Consider the following 17,174-nt stretch of genomic DNA (forward strand, 5'->3'; position numbering starts at 1 on the left):
TTTTCCCTTGTAAAGTTCTATAACCAGGGACACCAAGGCCCAACAGTTAAATACGCAAAGTCACACTGCTAGCAAGTGGCAGCAACTAGAAAGAGTCCTCAGATCTCTCTGTGAGTGTCTGCTCTTCATTTTATGATCTGAGGACTCTTTCTAGTTGCTGTACAGGCCAAGGTCTCTTTTTAAGCTACAGTCATGAACCACATGTGGGACAAGGAACCAATGTAGTGGACTGGATCCGCCCCCCTTCCCACCCTCTTTTTTTGTTGTTGTTTTGTTTTGGTGATTTTTGTTTGTTTGGGGGGTTTTTTTGGGTTGGTTTGTTTGTTTTTTTTTAATGAAAGGAGAGGAGTAAAAAGCAATAGAAAGGAGTGGAAAGGAAAAGATCAGAGTTCGTTGAGCTTAGAAACATTAAATATTAGTTCATAAAACGGTTTCAGTGGAGAGAATTTGTATGTGTATGTGAAGTGGGCTACAAAATGAAACATACTTCTTAGTATATATGCTGGGTCCTATAGTCAAGAAAGTCTGAAAATCCTTGCTGTAGGCTAAACCAGAGATTACAACAGTAATACTGGCTACCAGGGGGAGAAAAGAGTAGACAGAGAGGATCAGTAGGAGCATTGCACTTGAGACAAAAGGTTCTGAGGGACAAGGGAGACAATAACCAAGTCAAAAACAACTTCTAAACCACAAAAACACTCCGTGGACACGGTCATGGAGAATTCAGTATTGTGTCAACCATATTCAATTTCTTCCAGTTGACCTATTCCAACCAGCCTCCCTTCGCTGCTCTTGTCTCAACCTTTTTGCCTCTACAAAAAAAAGTGTTCTTTTCAACCCAGGTACAGACAAAGGATGGTTGTAAACTAAGTGACTTTTTCACCTCGGACCACACTTTACATGGCATGAATGCGCAGGAATTTGTAGAATGAACACTGTTTAAAGTATATGAACTCTGTCTCAACACTAGAGCAATACTTCCTTCAACCAGACAGCGTCCTATGAAATTCTGATTATAACTCAGAAAATAACCTTGAAACGTGAAGTACTTCCGTAGGCCTTTAACAAGCAATTTAAAGGGATGGGTGTTTAACACGAATGCTTCCCAGAATGTTGCAACTTCATGTTTCTAAAATACTGTTATTCAGATCTGTGACTGCAGCAGACGCCATTGTTATGGCGCCTTCTCTCAAGTTCTACCAAAAAAAAAAAAAAAAAAGCTATTCTCACATTAAGAAGCTCTGAACTGAAAACACACATACCATACACGTTGTTGTCGGGGTAGCAACCTTTAATTAGAAAACATATTGCTAACACACATCAAATCATCAGTGGCCAATGCTTCTCTGAGCTCTAACTCACCAAAAATCATTTATAGAGCCCCCGAAATATACAGCTATGCTTTCCTCCCTCAAAGCTCTGCATCAATCTGTGACATGGCCTGTAAGGCTCAACTGCAAACCTGTCACGTCACCCCCGCTGTCTGTGCACTGGGACATATTTTTAAGAGGGGTTAACAAGGAACAGAAATGAATGCAGCAGTTCAACACACTTCAGTGAAACTCACCAAAACTCTATGAGGAAAGTAGAAAAGGTATAATTAGTCCTGCTTTACAAGTAAGTGAACAATCAGATAATTGATTTGCCAAGGTCAAAGAGCTAAGAAGAGGTGAGGTTCTGTCTTTCAACAAGAGTCTTCCGATTCCTAATCCAATGCTCTTTCCATGGTGCGTCAATCAATGAGTTAGGTTTACTTTTCAGTGTGTCTTGTTCAAAATAGCCAGGCTTTTTCTCTAAGCTCCACAGCAATGGACCCAGCTGCCTGAACTAGATTGCCTGCTTGATCCCTCCCTGGTCTTAAGCCCTAGCCTACTCAAGAGCCAGGCTAAAGCACAAGATCAGAAGCGATCAGGGAGAGCTGGGGAGACTGTAGTTCAGTTAATCAAAAGGGAAAAGGTCAAGGAGGAATCTAGAACAAACAGTCATACATCCCTCTAAGGTAAAGGCAGAGGCAAGGCAATGGTCAGTGATCCAGGCAGGTGGTCACAAAGACTAACAGCAGGTCCTTGTCAAAGCCCCCCCCCCTTTTTTTAATATAAAACTCTTTTACTCTGTGCAAAGGCAAGGGTCCATCTCTGAGAAGCCTGACCAGGACCAAGCCATCCCCAGATCCAAAGGCAAGTAATCAAAAGTGATGATTCACTCTTTTCATTCCTTCAACAAAAAATTTATAAAAATGCTTAACATAATACCAGACAACATACCAACATGCTGTCTCTTCCTTGAAGATGTTTAAACTGGTGAGAAAGTCCTACAATGATATACTGCTTTGATAAAAATACCACACAAGGCAGTATAGTAACTCCCAAAAAGTTCTGACCTTACCCCACCCAATTACAAGGAATAGGGGAGAGGAGGAATGGAGGCAGGATGGAGAGAGAAGACTGAAGTCTTCACTGGAAGGAATCCTTTTGTTAATGTAAGATCAGAGCAAGATAGCTTCTAGAATGACTTGGTGAAGCCAATCTGTAGCAGGACTCTATTTCTAGAACTTAGGGTAGAGACTGTGGGTGACAATGTACAACGTCAATCATAACAAAGCAAAGATCAGTAGCTCAATGAAGAGGAAGAGGGGTGCCTGGGTGGCTCAGTTGGTTGAGCTACCAACTTTGGCTCAGGTCCTGATCTCACAGTTTGTGAGTTTGAGCCCCGTGTCAGGCTCTGTGCTGACAGCTCAGAGCCTGGAGCCTGCTTCGGATTCTGTGTCTCCTCCCTTCTCTGCCCCTCCCCTGCTCATGCTCATGCTCTGTCTCTCTCTCTCTCTCTCTCAATAATAAATAAACATTAAAAAAATTTTTTTAAATAAAAAAAGAAAAAAAAAAAGAAAGAAGGAAGAAAAAGATGTGTAGTGCCCATAAAATATGAACAAATCTCAAAGGTCCCAGAATAGCATTCAGCAATAGAAAGGAACCAAGTAGTGATACAGGCTACAACAAAGACCTTGAAGCCATTATGCGAAATGAAAAAATTCAGTCACAAAAGACCATTTATCACAGGACTCCATTCATAGGAAATATCCAGAAGTGGACATCTATGGAGCAAGTAAACTAGCCATTCCCTAAGTCTGGTGGAGTTGGGGGTAAATGGTGAGTGACTGCTTTTAAGTAGGTTTCCCTTTCGGTGATGGAAATGTTCTAAAATTGATTGTGGCAATGGCTGTACAACTCTGAACATACTAAAAACCATTCAGTTGTACATTTTAGATGGGTAAATTGTAGGCTATATGAACTATATTTTAATAAGGCTATTCTAAATCTACCATTGTATATTCTTATAGATGTTCAAACATAAAAATTACAGATGGTTTTATTATCAATCATAAGAAGGCATTTGAAGGCTGAGTTAGCATAGTACATGTTTGGGTTTGGAGCTTTGTGGAACGAGATTCAAGCCACAGACACCCAACTTTCCAGCTGTACATACTTGGGCAAACCATGTACTTAACGTAGTTGACCCTCAGTGCAACTGAGTGCTAAGAGGAAGTCAACTCTACCTTGCATGATAAGAAATAACATGTTCTCTGTGTAAGTGTTCCGTATCACTACAATTTTCTAAATACCATTATCTGAAAAATCTTATCCAGGAAAGCTTACATGAACAACCCTTGTTTTAGATATTATCCAGAGGAATAAAACAGAACATTCTAATTGAATTTTTCCATCCTGCATGTCATGATCTAGATCTCATTTCTCTTTGCCTGTCCACTTTACCCAAGTACCCAAGATGGTACATTGGATAATGGGTGCGCTAGACATTTTTTAAGTGTTTACCATGTTCTACGCATTGTTTCATATTACATTAAGGTGAATTTGAATTCGGAACCAGATCAATACAGCACTGTGCTTTGTCCTATCATGCTTACATATTTTTTTTCACATTATTGTTTATTTCAGCCTTACTACTGTTGTTATTCCCTTACCGTTAGCCAAGAGTTACATTCAAAAATCTATTTCTCAGAAATATGTACTCGAATATACAACAATCTGTAATGGTGCTATAAAGTGTTAATTTCTTATAAGCAAGCCTATTGTTTTCAACATGCAGAACAAATAGGAAAGCATGCCTGGTTCCCCCATTTTTGAGCATTTTTTTTAATACACGCATGACATTTTAGTCTGGTTTACTTTGTAGCAACTACATATTTCAGAAAAGCTGAATGTCTTTAGGTGTTTTTTCTTTTTTACCTCTTTTTTAAGTGTGCAATTCATCCCCAAAGAATGAGATGGATTTGAATGATTCAAAGTTGACTAACAATTTGTAATTAAACAATTTTTTTAAATTAGCCCATCAACGAGTTACTAGTTCCTTTTACTATTTAAAAGCAAAAACTGTCATGCATTTTACCAATTCTGCCTCTTATTTTAGCACTATAAAAAAACAGTTGGTTTCCAAAACATGCAGATTTTTAGCAGTTTCAAAGGTGTTAGCCCAGTACGCCATCAACATTACATGGTTAGTTAAGATTCACAACAAAAGAAGTGTTGAGTATAACCTTACCATATCATCCGTCAGTGTCCTAATATTTAAATGCTGCAAATGAAAGAAACCAATCATATCAGTAATTTATAACAGCTTTTATTTTAGTTAATAGAATACGTTTAAAAATTCTACAATGCTAAGTTGAATGTAATTAAACTACTGACAGTCCAATAAAAATGAATTATACAGCGTTTTAATCACTTTCTCAAGAAGATGGACAAAAGGTACCCTGAATGTGGTAGTTTCAAACATTTCCTAAGATTTCTTAGACTTGCAGACCTCACAAAGTAGAAACTTAACTGTGGCACAATAAATCCATTTTCCTGAAAAACAGTATTAGTTACCATTAAGTATATGGACTTAGAACACAATGGATATGGAGACTTAAATGTGAAAAAAAAATCTGAATCATAAGACAGTGAAACTTTAAATGTACCATTAGCATGCAGCATAGTAGATAATGAAGTACTTTGCTGGCTTAATTAACTTAAACAATTCTAGTAACGAGGAGAGTACTGGAATGACTATTTGCATCTCTAACATCAGTTTGATTTATCACCAGCGGTGACAGTAGACACTTTTCAATTTCATTGCTAGCTTCTTTGAGAACCCTTTTGCTGATTTCCCTGCTAGACAAACATAAGGCCACTTTAGAAAGTGAATAAATTAGTTTCTTACAAAGTGGTTCAAAAGAAAAAGCAGTTAGGTTGGGGGTGGGGGTGGGGGACCAAAAATCTAACTTTTCTAAATTCCAGAGTCAGGCAAGATTTTGTATTCAAGTAGCTAGAATCCATTTTCAATTCTCCCTCATCTTATTCGGTAGCAGTGGACCTTTTAAAAGGGCAGAGAAAGGGTCAAGTGCATTCCTAAATAGATCAGATTTTGGAAGTATAGAAAAACACGTGTTAGCATTCATCATATAACAGCCTGAGTGGCACTAGTTAAATTCAACGTTGACACAATGAAATTTGTCATTCTGGAATGACAGAATGGAATTCCAGTTTGTATACTGGAATACACCTGTATGCTCATCAGTCTATCTCAGTGAGGATCCAGATTAAAAAGGGGTACAGAGCAAATCACTATCCCAGATTCTCTTCTCTTTGACTAAGACATTCCTTCCAAGGGCAGAGGATACACTAATGGGAGGGGCCCAAAATCAGCTTTGTGTATAACAAAGCTGAATAACTGACCATAGTACTAGCCACACCACCAGGCTCTAGCCTAAATTCCTTGTTACACTGGGAAGGAAGGGATGGGAATGAATTAATAGATTTAGTATTTAATTCTGGGTTAGAATTTGCCTTTAGTATTACCTTTGGCCCCTGAAAATAACAAGCAAGCACACAAGTCCTTAAGAGTGGGAGTAATCCTGGGCAGAACTATAAAATTTCTGAGGCACTGGGAGCCACAGTCTCATCCCAGAGACCATTACTAGAATTAAACTCCATTCCACCTGGCTCTCAAGTTAGCAGAAAAAGCAGCCGTGGAAAGGCTGGGTAGGATACTGTTCCCTCTAACTGCCTGCTACATGTGTGCTTTCCTGCCAATTTCCTGTCAACAGAGATTTCCCGCCCACTGAATGTGGTTAACCACATCTCTATTCTTCAGAGATACCACCCCAATCACAAGGCACATCTCACCTGAAAGGGGTCATTTTGAGTTCCTCTCACAAGAGGAATGCAGTCAACTACCAACACAATAGCATCCTGGGTAGCCTAATGCTTAAAAAATAAGGCCAAAGAGAAAGGTTCCAGCTGAAATCCTATTCAGAAAAGTACACCACAGTCAAGAGAAAACACCTTCCTACACCAATGAAATATTCCCAAATACCAGTTTGACTTGCCTGAGGAAAATGCTATAAAAGCCATGCCAAGAGAATGAAAATAGACAATTTTAAGAGAAATATGAGCAGATCCCATGTAAGATTCATGGTCTAAAGACTGCATAAAAGCTATGGAAAGTACAGCACCATACAGGAAAAGCAGAGGATGTAGGTTACAGGATGCAAAATACAGGAGATGTAAATAGCCAAAAACACTATTTTTTGCATAACATCAAAGGCCTAAAGCTGCACAGCCTTTTAGAGTTGAACTCATAATTTTCAGAATAGAACAGTCATCCTTGTGTAGGAACAAGACACATAAGATCCATTTTTTTTTTTTTGTCTTAACTTTTTTATATCCTTGAACTCTCTCACTGAGGATCTAGTTTTTTGGTATTTGGTTGTTTTGTTTTGTTTCTGTTTTTTTTTTTTTTTTTTTTTTTGAGAGAGAGAGAAAGAGAGAGAAAGCAGGGTAGAGAGGCAGAGAACAAGAAAGAGAATCTTAAGTGAGCTCCTCCATCCTCAGCACGCAGCCCAACACAGGGCTCGATCCCACGATCCTGGGATCATGACCTGAGCCAAAATCAAGAGTTGGACACAATTGACTGAGCCACCCAGGCACGCCAGGATCTAGCTTCTAAAAGGACTCAGTCTGTGAAATGCTTTAAAAACTATGGAGGCACTATCTATATTATACATAACCTTTCACAAGAAAAAAACGTGTGATGAATTACTACAGAATTATAATTCAGAGGTAACTTACAAGGAAAAGGAAGAAACTCAAAGGGATCCAAGTGCAGGAAGTTTAACAGTCAGAGAGAAAGGCAAGAAGGTAAGGTCAAGTTCATTATTCCTTCTCCTCTGGAAAACACTTGCCTATCGATTCTCACCACTATCCACACCAGGATCCAAAGAAGCCAGTAGGGCAGGACCTGTGTCAAGGACCATGTCAAGAACCCATGACAGGGCTGCAGAGTGACTAACAGTAAGCAGCTAGAAAACGGATAAAAAAATTTTGCTTTCTATATCCCAACAGTGAAGCCAGAATAAGTTTCACTTCAAGATTGAGCTTTCAGAAAATAGAAATTACATATTTGTTTGCATGCATACAAACTGAAAGAGATACTAAAGACTTGTTAGTATTTAAATTTTTTAATAGATCTAAGCATGAGTAACTTCCCCTAAAAACTGAAATGCCCAATCCCAGTCTACTTCAAACAGAACTGAAAGTAGAAATTAACACTAAAGTCTTATTTTAACAATGTGAAGTTATTAGCAAGTGGCACCCTTTTGTAGGATGCGTGAAAGTTATTATTAATTCAAGTTTACTGTGAAGTGGATGTCATGTCAAGGCCCTACCTGTTTAGATGACACACTTCTCAAAAGTGGAAGGGGTAGGGAGAGAGGAAATGATGGACATAACACCCTCATAATTCTGTGGGGTTTCAGCCTTCGTATAGTAGATAAAAAACGACAAGGTGACATCCGTACTCAAAAACAGTAAAGAACTTTATTATAAAAAGTTATTATTTTTATACTGCTACTTGAGGTACTATTTATATGTCTGGTTGGCCGCGACCCTTAAAAAATGCAGTATTTGCTGTATAGCTACCAGCAATGCTCTCTACTCATTCTTCTGGTTGGGGAAAACAAGAACTATACCCATCAATCTGGCTCAAGAGTAGCATTTGAAGATATCCATACCAAGAAGGAAGTGGAAACATAAAATGGACTATTAAATGGAGACAAATAGGAACACTTTAAAAATAACCCAATAACAACTTTTAGGATTCCATTTGTACCTACACACACACACACACACACTCACACAAATTGAAACCATACCGTCTCAGACATATTAAAACATTCATACCTAATGTGATTTTGTGACTTTGTGACCTTTAGTCACAGCATCTGGTCAATGATTGCATAGGTATTGTTAATGCTTTGCAGCATGGATAAAATCAAACTGGTGATAATACCAAAATAGTTCTAGACACAGAACCATTAGTAATTGGTTAAGGTGTGGTATTAAAACGCATCAAAGCTCCCTTCCCAAGACAAAAACCTCATTTTTCTTCCTACGTTGTTCAATTTAATTCTATTTTCTCCCTAAAAAGTAAGGAACGGCTCATATAGATAGGCAACAATGTTTTCTGCTAATGACAGTTCCTAAGATGAATGGTCAAGAGGATCACTCTGGAATTGAAAAGAAAAAGTCTTTATAGTTTTTTTTTTTTTTTTTTTTTTTGGATCCTATATTCTTTTGAAGAAAAAAAAAAAAAAAGGTAGAAACACAGAACGTAGGTTGCTGTATTCACATTTAAGCAAGGCATCAAAACCTTTATTGAAGACCTTACATGCTGCCAAAAAATAGATCTAGAGCTTTCAAAGCACTCTGTGAAATGCTGTAAATATCAAGGGGTATGAAGGAATGGTCCTTCCCCCAACCAACTTAGTTTACAAGGAAGTAACAAAGACACCAGATCAACTGTGTAATACAAAACAACGTACAAACCCAAGGTCCACATACAGTTTAAAAAAGGTTCCAAGCTGTAGCTTGAGACTTTTAGCAAATTTTATATTTTCATTGGTTAGCACATCGGAACTAGCTGGGAGCAAAGGATCTGTCCATTCATGTCATTAGGTACAGCCACCACCAACTGTCAAGTTAACAAGCACTAATCACTGTCAAAGCCAAGTACATGCTAATCTTTAAAAATAATTTTTAGCTGTTGCAATCTAATTTAATTTACATCCTTTAACTAGGTCATTATGAGTAGCCACTAACAAGAACACCTCTAAGAGCAAAGCCTCTGAATGCACTTGTGTCAGACCCAATTTTCATAAACTAGACCCTCTAAGCCACCTAGTTTCCAGCTTGTTAGTGTGCACTAGAAACACACCAAGATTTTCTTTGTAAAAGATGACAAGGTCTCAGCTTCTCAAGATTCTGATACAGCAGGTCTACGGTGGGGCTTAGGAACCCACACGCGTAAGGGGCCCGAGGGCAATGCTGTAGCCCTCCCAGGACCATGTGAGAAACCCTACTCCACACCCCGCCAGCCATGAAACACTTCCTCAGCCTGAACCCATTCGAATCTCAGGACATGCAGCTCACTTTAAAACCGGTGTCCCTGAAACAAGCTAAATGAAGGGTACAGCTAAGAAGTACAAGAAATTTTCAAAGTGAGAAACCCTAAGCTGGTACAATTGGGACAGGTTTTACTGCCATGTAGTGACAGGCACCAATTAGTACTGCTGTAAGAGAATTCAACACTCCATGGTGTGCAGGATGAATTATTACATCATTTATTCAAAGGCTTAGTTTATCTCTAAAGCTACAATAATTCACCCTCATAAGCATAGATTTAGTGAAGTATCAAAGCTTGCTCGTTAGATCAACCATGACATGACACTATCTGCTTGTCAAAATAAGACACAACAAAGTTAGACCCAAAAGGAAAAAAGGATTAGTCTTCTTTTAATCATAAGATGCGGATAAGGTTATGGTAAAGCATTGCTCACACCTGTTTCAAATTCCAGATTCTTCCTTCCCACCAACACCTACTTTATCCTAACGGCATTTCTGGTCCACACACCTTTGTTTGTTTTAATGTCAATGCCAATTGTAAAGACCCCAGAAATGTAAAGCATTATTACTAACCATGACACTAACCACACCTACAGAGCCTAAGGTTCATTTCCCAGGCGACTACACAACATACCTAGATGTGACAACATTCAAGGGCTCCAAAAATAATACTGAAGCTTCATAGCACCGAGGACAAGGGTAGAGCTGGCTCTTTGATAATGTCAAGAAAAGCTTTTAAGTTGACTGGCTCTTCATGTGGTCATATTTTTAGACTAAGGTGGAGACAAGTGAGAGATGTTAGGAACAGGTGAGAATGAGTAAGAGCTCTCCAGCTTCTTTTAATCTGTTCATCTATTCAAAACCATAACCCTGCCTACCTCAGAAACACACACACCTGGCCATTGTCCCAGGCTTCTCTCATCCACCCAAAATTCCAACCTCCCTTCTCCATAATTCCTTCTTTGGGAAAGCAGAATCACGGAGGAACATTAGCTTTCAGGAGGAGACATCATTCTACCATCCACAGAAGTGAAAAAAAAATCATTTCTAAGACAAGTTTTCAAAAAGGATCAAAAGGCAGCAACAGAACTGCTAGAAAACCACCACCTCTCTAGAAAAACCAATTAAATTGTTACCTGGCCCTCTCTCCTAGAGGACACATCACAGGGGCAGGGCACCTAACAAACCTTTTTTTTATTCTAACAGAACTCCAATGTTCTTTTTCCTTCAATAAATTCCTTCAACATGGAGGTAAAAAAGGGAAACCAGAATGGCTAATTCTAGTAAAAGAGCTTTAATACCTATTTTAAGATGTTTTCTTCAGCTATTCAAGTTCTTGTCACCTCTATTACCAGCTCAAAACCTCCTCTGCAGCGGGTCCAGGAACAAACAATTCAAATACCTGAACCTCTCTACAAGTAGATTTAGTCCTAGGACACCAGAATTGAAGACCTTTTTCATCATCTGGAGAAGGCTAGAAAGTATTTCAAATATTCGCTGGAGGAAGAGTGAAAATGGTCCCAGAGCTTCCAGAATTACCTTGAAGCTTATTCAAACTACTGGGTTATTTCTGAGCATGATTCAGTCTCCTAGAGGTCTTGTCCAAGGCACAAATGTAGAGTGAATATTCCTGGAGCTAATACACCACCTTGCAAGGAGGATTTTGTTTTACATTCTGGTATCACCACAAGGAAATTAAATTTGGTTGAACCTTTTTAGAGAACAATTTGGTGACACAAACCCTATGTTCACATTACTTAAACTAGAATTACTAGGTTTTATTACTAAATTAATTACATCTAGAATCTAGAGTTAGGAAATAAAACCAGAGGTTTATACACAAATACTTACCTACAGAGTTTATCTTAAATAGCTAAAATCGTAATCAACCTAAAATTTCCCAGAATATGGGAAAGACTAAATAACTACAGTCCTGCCATACGGACTACAATGACATGTGAAAATGCTTACAATACAATGTTACATGAAAAACAAAAGTCACATTTAAAATTGCCTATCTGTGGGGCACCTGGGTGACATAGTTGGTTGAGCACCTGACTCTTGGTTTCAGTTCAGGTCAAGATCTCACGGTTCGTGGGTTCAAGCTCCCCAACAGGCTCCACACTAACAGCACAGAGCCTGCTTTGGATTCTCTCTCCCTTTGACCCTCCCTGCTCTCACTCTAAATAAATAAACAGATAGATAGATAAAAACAGAATTGCATGTGATATAATTCCATTAACATTCTTATAGAAAAATATAAGTCAGGAAACATTTTTATTTTAATATAACCAGATTGTGGGGTTTGAAGCAATTTCCCCCCCCCACATTTTCCTGTATTTTCCCAGTTGTCTAGAATAGGCTTATTTATTTTATGATGACAAAAGCTTTTTACTTTAGTATGGACAGTACTTTTCACATCAAGCAGAATATATAGATAAGTTCCTTTTCAAATAATAATGTAGTAAAAAAAGAAAATCTAAAAAATCTAATGCCATAAACACAGACTTTGTTAGGCTAGTTTTTTTTTTATGCATATTTTCAAATATGTCAGAATACATTAAGGGCATTATTCATTTGTTTTGTAATTCACATATATAAATTAACCAATTTCAAAAAGCTCCTTGGTCTCGTGAATTATTGATGTTGTCACCTGCTAGAGACTTAATTCCAAGAAAAATATACGAATCACTACATCACAAGCACAAATCCTTTTGACACAAATTCAATTTCTGTGGCAATAATATATTGACTTAGCTTTATTTTTCTATTTTATGACACTTATTAATGGCAGAGATAAAAGAAGTCTATCATTTTTCTTTATTGTAAATGTAAATGATCTCATGCTATGTTGAGAATGTTAAGGTAAATACCACTCACCTGATAACTTTTTAATGCAAATGCGGACAGGATACCAAAATAAAATAGAACTTAAGATTTTAAGTGAAACCTAATCTCATACGCCTAACTTTTCTACTGCACGATTAGACTGCCAACATGTGCAAGACACTACGTGGAACATAAAGAGGACTCAGTCCCTGGCTTTAGAAGCTTAAAGCCAAAAAAAGCAGCAAGACGATAACCACAATACAAGACGCTGAGAGGTGTTCAGTGGTGACTGGAAGGAAAGGCAGTCTGTACTTGGTAATTATACAGCTTAAATACATGCTATTAACATGCAAACATAGGCACGTTCAGAGACTAAGGTCAAATAAATCTTCAGCCATGATTCAGGTAAAACTTGTAACGCAAAAAATTACTTTTCTTTCAGCATAACGGATTCCTAAGGCGTTCATTCAACAAATGCTTATTAAACATTACTGTGTTCTTGGCAAGAGGGTACACTAGTTAAGAAAACAAGGATTCCTGTCCTAAAGGAACTTTCCTTCTATTGAGGAAGAGACGGTAATAACAATAAGTAAGTTACAGAAGGTGTTAAAAGGTAACACTTGTTAGGCTAACATGAAAAGCCGTGCAAGGCGGGAGGGAGGGTTTGCAGGTTGGGGGAGCCAGGGCTTGCATAGGCCTGAGAAAGCGGCGTTGGAGCGGAGCTGAAAGTGGACTAAGGAGATAGCGATGTGGACCCGGAGGAAAGAATTCAGAGAAAAAGAGCAGCCCTCTAGAAGGAGCACGTCTAGAGTGCTCAAGCAACACGGAACCAGCATAGCTACAGCCTCTGACTCTTAGATACTGCCTTGCGTTATCCAGGCAGAAGCTAACAGCCAGGATTCTAGAAGCAAACCCACCTGGATTGTAATCCAGCTCAGATACTGATCAGCTGTGTGACCCTGGGCGCTTCAACTCCCTAAGCCTCAGTTTCCTTATCTGTACCAGGAGAATAGGAAGCATCTGTGCTTCTAGGCTTGTTAAGAGCCTTCACTGAAAGGCTACATCAAGTACACAATGCGCTATACCTGGTGGTGAGGAGGCTTTAATAAATGTTAGTCCCCTTCCTTCCCACTAACACCCCCACCAGCGTCATCTTGGTTTAGGTCTCCATCATTCCAACTCAAGGCCACATCCAATAGTCTCCTCCCTCTGGGCCCTGAAATCATCCTCTAATCCACTTAAATCCATTTATAACTGACATAAATGTGTGTGTGTGTCCCCTCCCCAAACTGGGCACAGGCTCCTGAGTGCAGGGATTTTTTATCATGGTCATTTCACCAGCAGGTCTATTTGCCGGTGTTGGTCATACTGGGCCATTCACTTTTCAGTTGTGGAGGCCTCTCACGTGTTGTCATTTCTCTTTGGGGCTGAGAACTCAAGCAGTGGCAGCTTCCCAATGTCATGTCCAGAGCCAGCATGTTGCCTGGGCCTCAGGACACTAACAGCTAGATGGGATGAATGAGATGTGAGGTCAGCAGCCACACCGAGTAGGTATGGCACAGATAAACCTATAGTAAAGGTGGGTCACCCTTCATTATCATCAGGAAACGAGCCCACACCTTTCTCCATCCAAAGCTCTTTTGTTTACAATTCCTTTGGGTCAATGATCATTGTTTGCAGTTTGTGTTCATGTCTTTCATTTTCTTTTTTTTTTTTTTTTTTTTTTTTTTTTTTAACGTGCAGGGACCTTTTTTCTCTCATCTTTGAACCTCTAGACCTAGTACAGGAAACATTTTAGGTCAGTTATTTTCAACCTGACTACAAAAGAGAATCACCTGAAGAGAATCACCTCAAGAGTTTTTGTTTTCTTTTCCTGAGTAATATTCCAAACCAATTGAATCAGAATACCCAAAGGCAGGGCCTGTGGTAAGTAGCTGTAAAGCTCCCCCAGGTGACTTTAATGTGCAACCAGGGTTAAAAACCACTAACTTGGGCAAACTCTTCTGAGCTCTGTCTTCTGGTGCCAAGACTATCATCAAGGAGTCTCCAAAGACACACAGGTGTAGATATGGTAGATACTTGTGGGTTTTTCTGCCTCATGCACAGCATCCCTTCTCTATGTCGCAGGAGTAGACATTGTTCTTTGTGAGCCAGCCCTGACCACAGATGTGAGCAGAGCTCAACACTTAAATCCAGGCACAGCCAATCAAATCCTCACTCTATGAGAAAACTGGATTGGGGATTCAGAGGTGAGAATGAGGATCTGTCCCTGCATGAGCCAAGAGCATGTATACCTGGAATTGTGAGGCTCTGAGCCTGGCTGTGTGGAGACCAAAGCAGCAGAAGTCGTGCCCTGCAGAGATACAACAATGAAACAAATGCCTAGTGAGAAGCAAACTAAAGCTGTATGACTCCAGGAAAGAGAGAATGAGAGAAGCTGCCAGCTTTCAGTCCTAGGGTTCAAATCCTTGTGAGGACCAGCTACACTTACGGTGCTTCACCCAAGAATATACCCCTCTGTATCTTTACAACTGCCCTTTCCAATTCCAAGCTAGACATTGCATGGGGTTCTGTTTCATTAAGCCAAAAAAAAAAAAAAAAAGGCTTTAACTGAGAAACCAGGACTCCCTAAGAACCCCATATAATATAGCCCACCCCATCATTACTACCACCACTGACTGAGCACTCTTCAAAATGATCAATATACCCTCAGGGGTAGTAATTATGGGGATAATTAGCCACTATCCCCATCTTGGAGATCAGAAAATTAGGAGTTACAGAAGTGATTTGCCAGAGTGAAATGTGGCCGGGCTGGAAATGGAACCTTGGTCACGATGACTCCAAAACCCAGACTCGTTCCCCAACCCTTTTCTCAGTGCCCACCCCCCGAAACAACAGGACAGCTGCTGGTATCAGCTCGAGGGAGGAGGGCTTGACGTGGAAATGAAGCAGTTTCTGAAGCACAGATATTTAAAAATGAAATGTAAACGAGAAAAATGAGCATAATTCCAAGTGGATGATTATTAAGTGTTATAACACCACCAACAAAATGCTATCTTAAAAGTTCAGGTGGATGACGGGGCTCCTGATTGGCTTGGTCGGTTGGGCGTCAGACTTCAGCTCGGGTCATGATCTCACAGCTCGTGAGTTCAAGCCCCACGTCGGGCTCTGTGCTGACAGCTCAGAGCCTGGAGCCTGCTTCGGATTCTGTGTCTCCCTCTCTCTCTGCCCCTAGCCCACTCGCATTCTGTCTCTGTCTCTCTCAAAAATAAACATTAAAAAAAAATTTTTTTTTTAATTTCAGGTGGATGAGTATAAGGAGCTGAGAGCAAGGGATTGTAATTTCTTTAAACTAACACGAACAAGAATGTCTATTTTGTGAGGGAGTTTCCCCTTTAGGTCCTAAAGTTGCTCTCTGAAGTGTATAATAGAGATTGAGTGAATAGAGTTTTTTTTTTATTATTATTATTATTTCTAACACATAGAATTTAAGCTGTAGGATGTACTACAAGCCTTATAAACCATGCCCTCCCAATTCAGACTAAAACATAAACCACAAAAATATCCACATCCAAAAACAAAAACAAAAACAAAAACAAAAAACAGATCCACATCAAAAATTACAGGGTAATAGCTAATCAAAGAAAATTAAGGGTTTTTTTAATGTTTCTTTGAGAGAGAAAGAGTGAGCAGGGGAAGGGGAAAGAGAGAGAGAGAGAGAGAGAGAGAATATCTCAAGCAGACTCCCCACTCAGTGTAGAGTCTGATGGGGTTGGGGGGGGGGGGGTGGAGTTCAATCCCACGAACCACTAGATCATGACCTGAGCCAATCTCAAGAGTTGGATGCTTTACTGACTGAGTCACCCAGGTGCCCCAGAATATTAGGTATTTTTTTAATTACTGATGAAGTTTGAGCTCTTTATAATAACTAAATCACCACTAACTTTTCTTGCATTAATTTGATTACTACTTTTTGTACTATTCTCTAAATTGTTTTGTCAATGAAAATGAGCCCAAAGGATGATTTTCATATTACAAAGTTAACTTCTGAAAAACAAAAAAAGAGCACATTCCCAACTGTTACATGCAGTCCTAGTGTTATGCATAAAAGGTAGGTCATTTTACATTTCTTTTAGAAATATTAACCAAGCTGAATCTAGTTAGCATCTAAGCTAACCAGACAATATGCTACACCTGGCACAGAAAGACCTATAAAACACGGCACCTGCCCTGAAGGAGGATACAATCCAGTAGGCTGTAGAGAAAAAAAATAAATAAATAAAGAGCCTGAGTCACTTATTTCCCCTTTCTGGTAATTCAGAAAATAATTTCACAAAAGCAACTGTCCTACAAGGGCTACACATACTAAAATACACAGGTTCCTCATCTTAATGCTTTTCTTTGCACTTATCCAAAGGCATCTAGAAAGGTAAATCCTTGAATGATACAGAGCAGCCCAATACAGCACCAAAATTTGCACTGTGTCATATCACCACACAGTGAAATTCCAGCACATAGCATTCTATGTCACAAGTTAGAGTTTGAACACACCAATTTCTGCAGGCAAGCCACAGGCTCAAGCAACTACAGCCTAAACTGCCCTTGGCAATCTTCTAGCAGTGCCAAAATTCAACACCCTCTACCAAGAGCCCTAGGATATTTGTAAAGAACTTCTAAAAGTACGTCATTTCATGACAAGAATCCCATAATTCAAGCACACCAATAAAACAAGTCAACAAGGATTATGGGGAAGTCCTCAGTTGATAGCCAGAGCCATGAGAAGGCACCCAATGATCCTAACAACTTAGTGCAAATTATCAAGGACTGCAGATCTTGCAAAGGTGTGAAGTAACCCTCCCCTATTTTTCTCTTCTGTTTGAAATATAA

At 39.3% G+C, this 17,174-nt stretch overlaps 1 protein-coding gene across 1 annotated transcript in view; it reads right to left on the reverse strand.

The window, feature by feature from the left end:
- The window catches only part of DIAPH3 (diaphanous related formin 3), a 514,561-nt gene that overhangs the window by 483,084 nt on the left and 14,303 nt on the right, over positions 1 to 17,174 (reverse strand). Inside the window, exon 2 of the mRNA XM_043580147.1 lies at positions 4,558 to 4,590. Within this exon, the coding sequence (XP_043436082.1) occupies positions 4,558 to 4,590 (33 nt within the window). The remainder of the gene's footprint in view (positions 1 to 4,557; positions 4,591 to 17,174) is intronic.

This window comes from Prionailurus bengalensis, chromosome A1, assembly GCF_016509475.1.
Source record: "Prionailurus bengalensis isolate Pbe53 chromosome A1, Fcat_Pben_1.1_paternal_pri, whole genome shotgun sequence".
Lineage (NCBI taxonomy): Eukaryota > Metazoa > Chordata > Mammalia > Carnivora > Felidae > Prionailurus > Prionailurus bengalensis.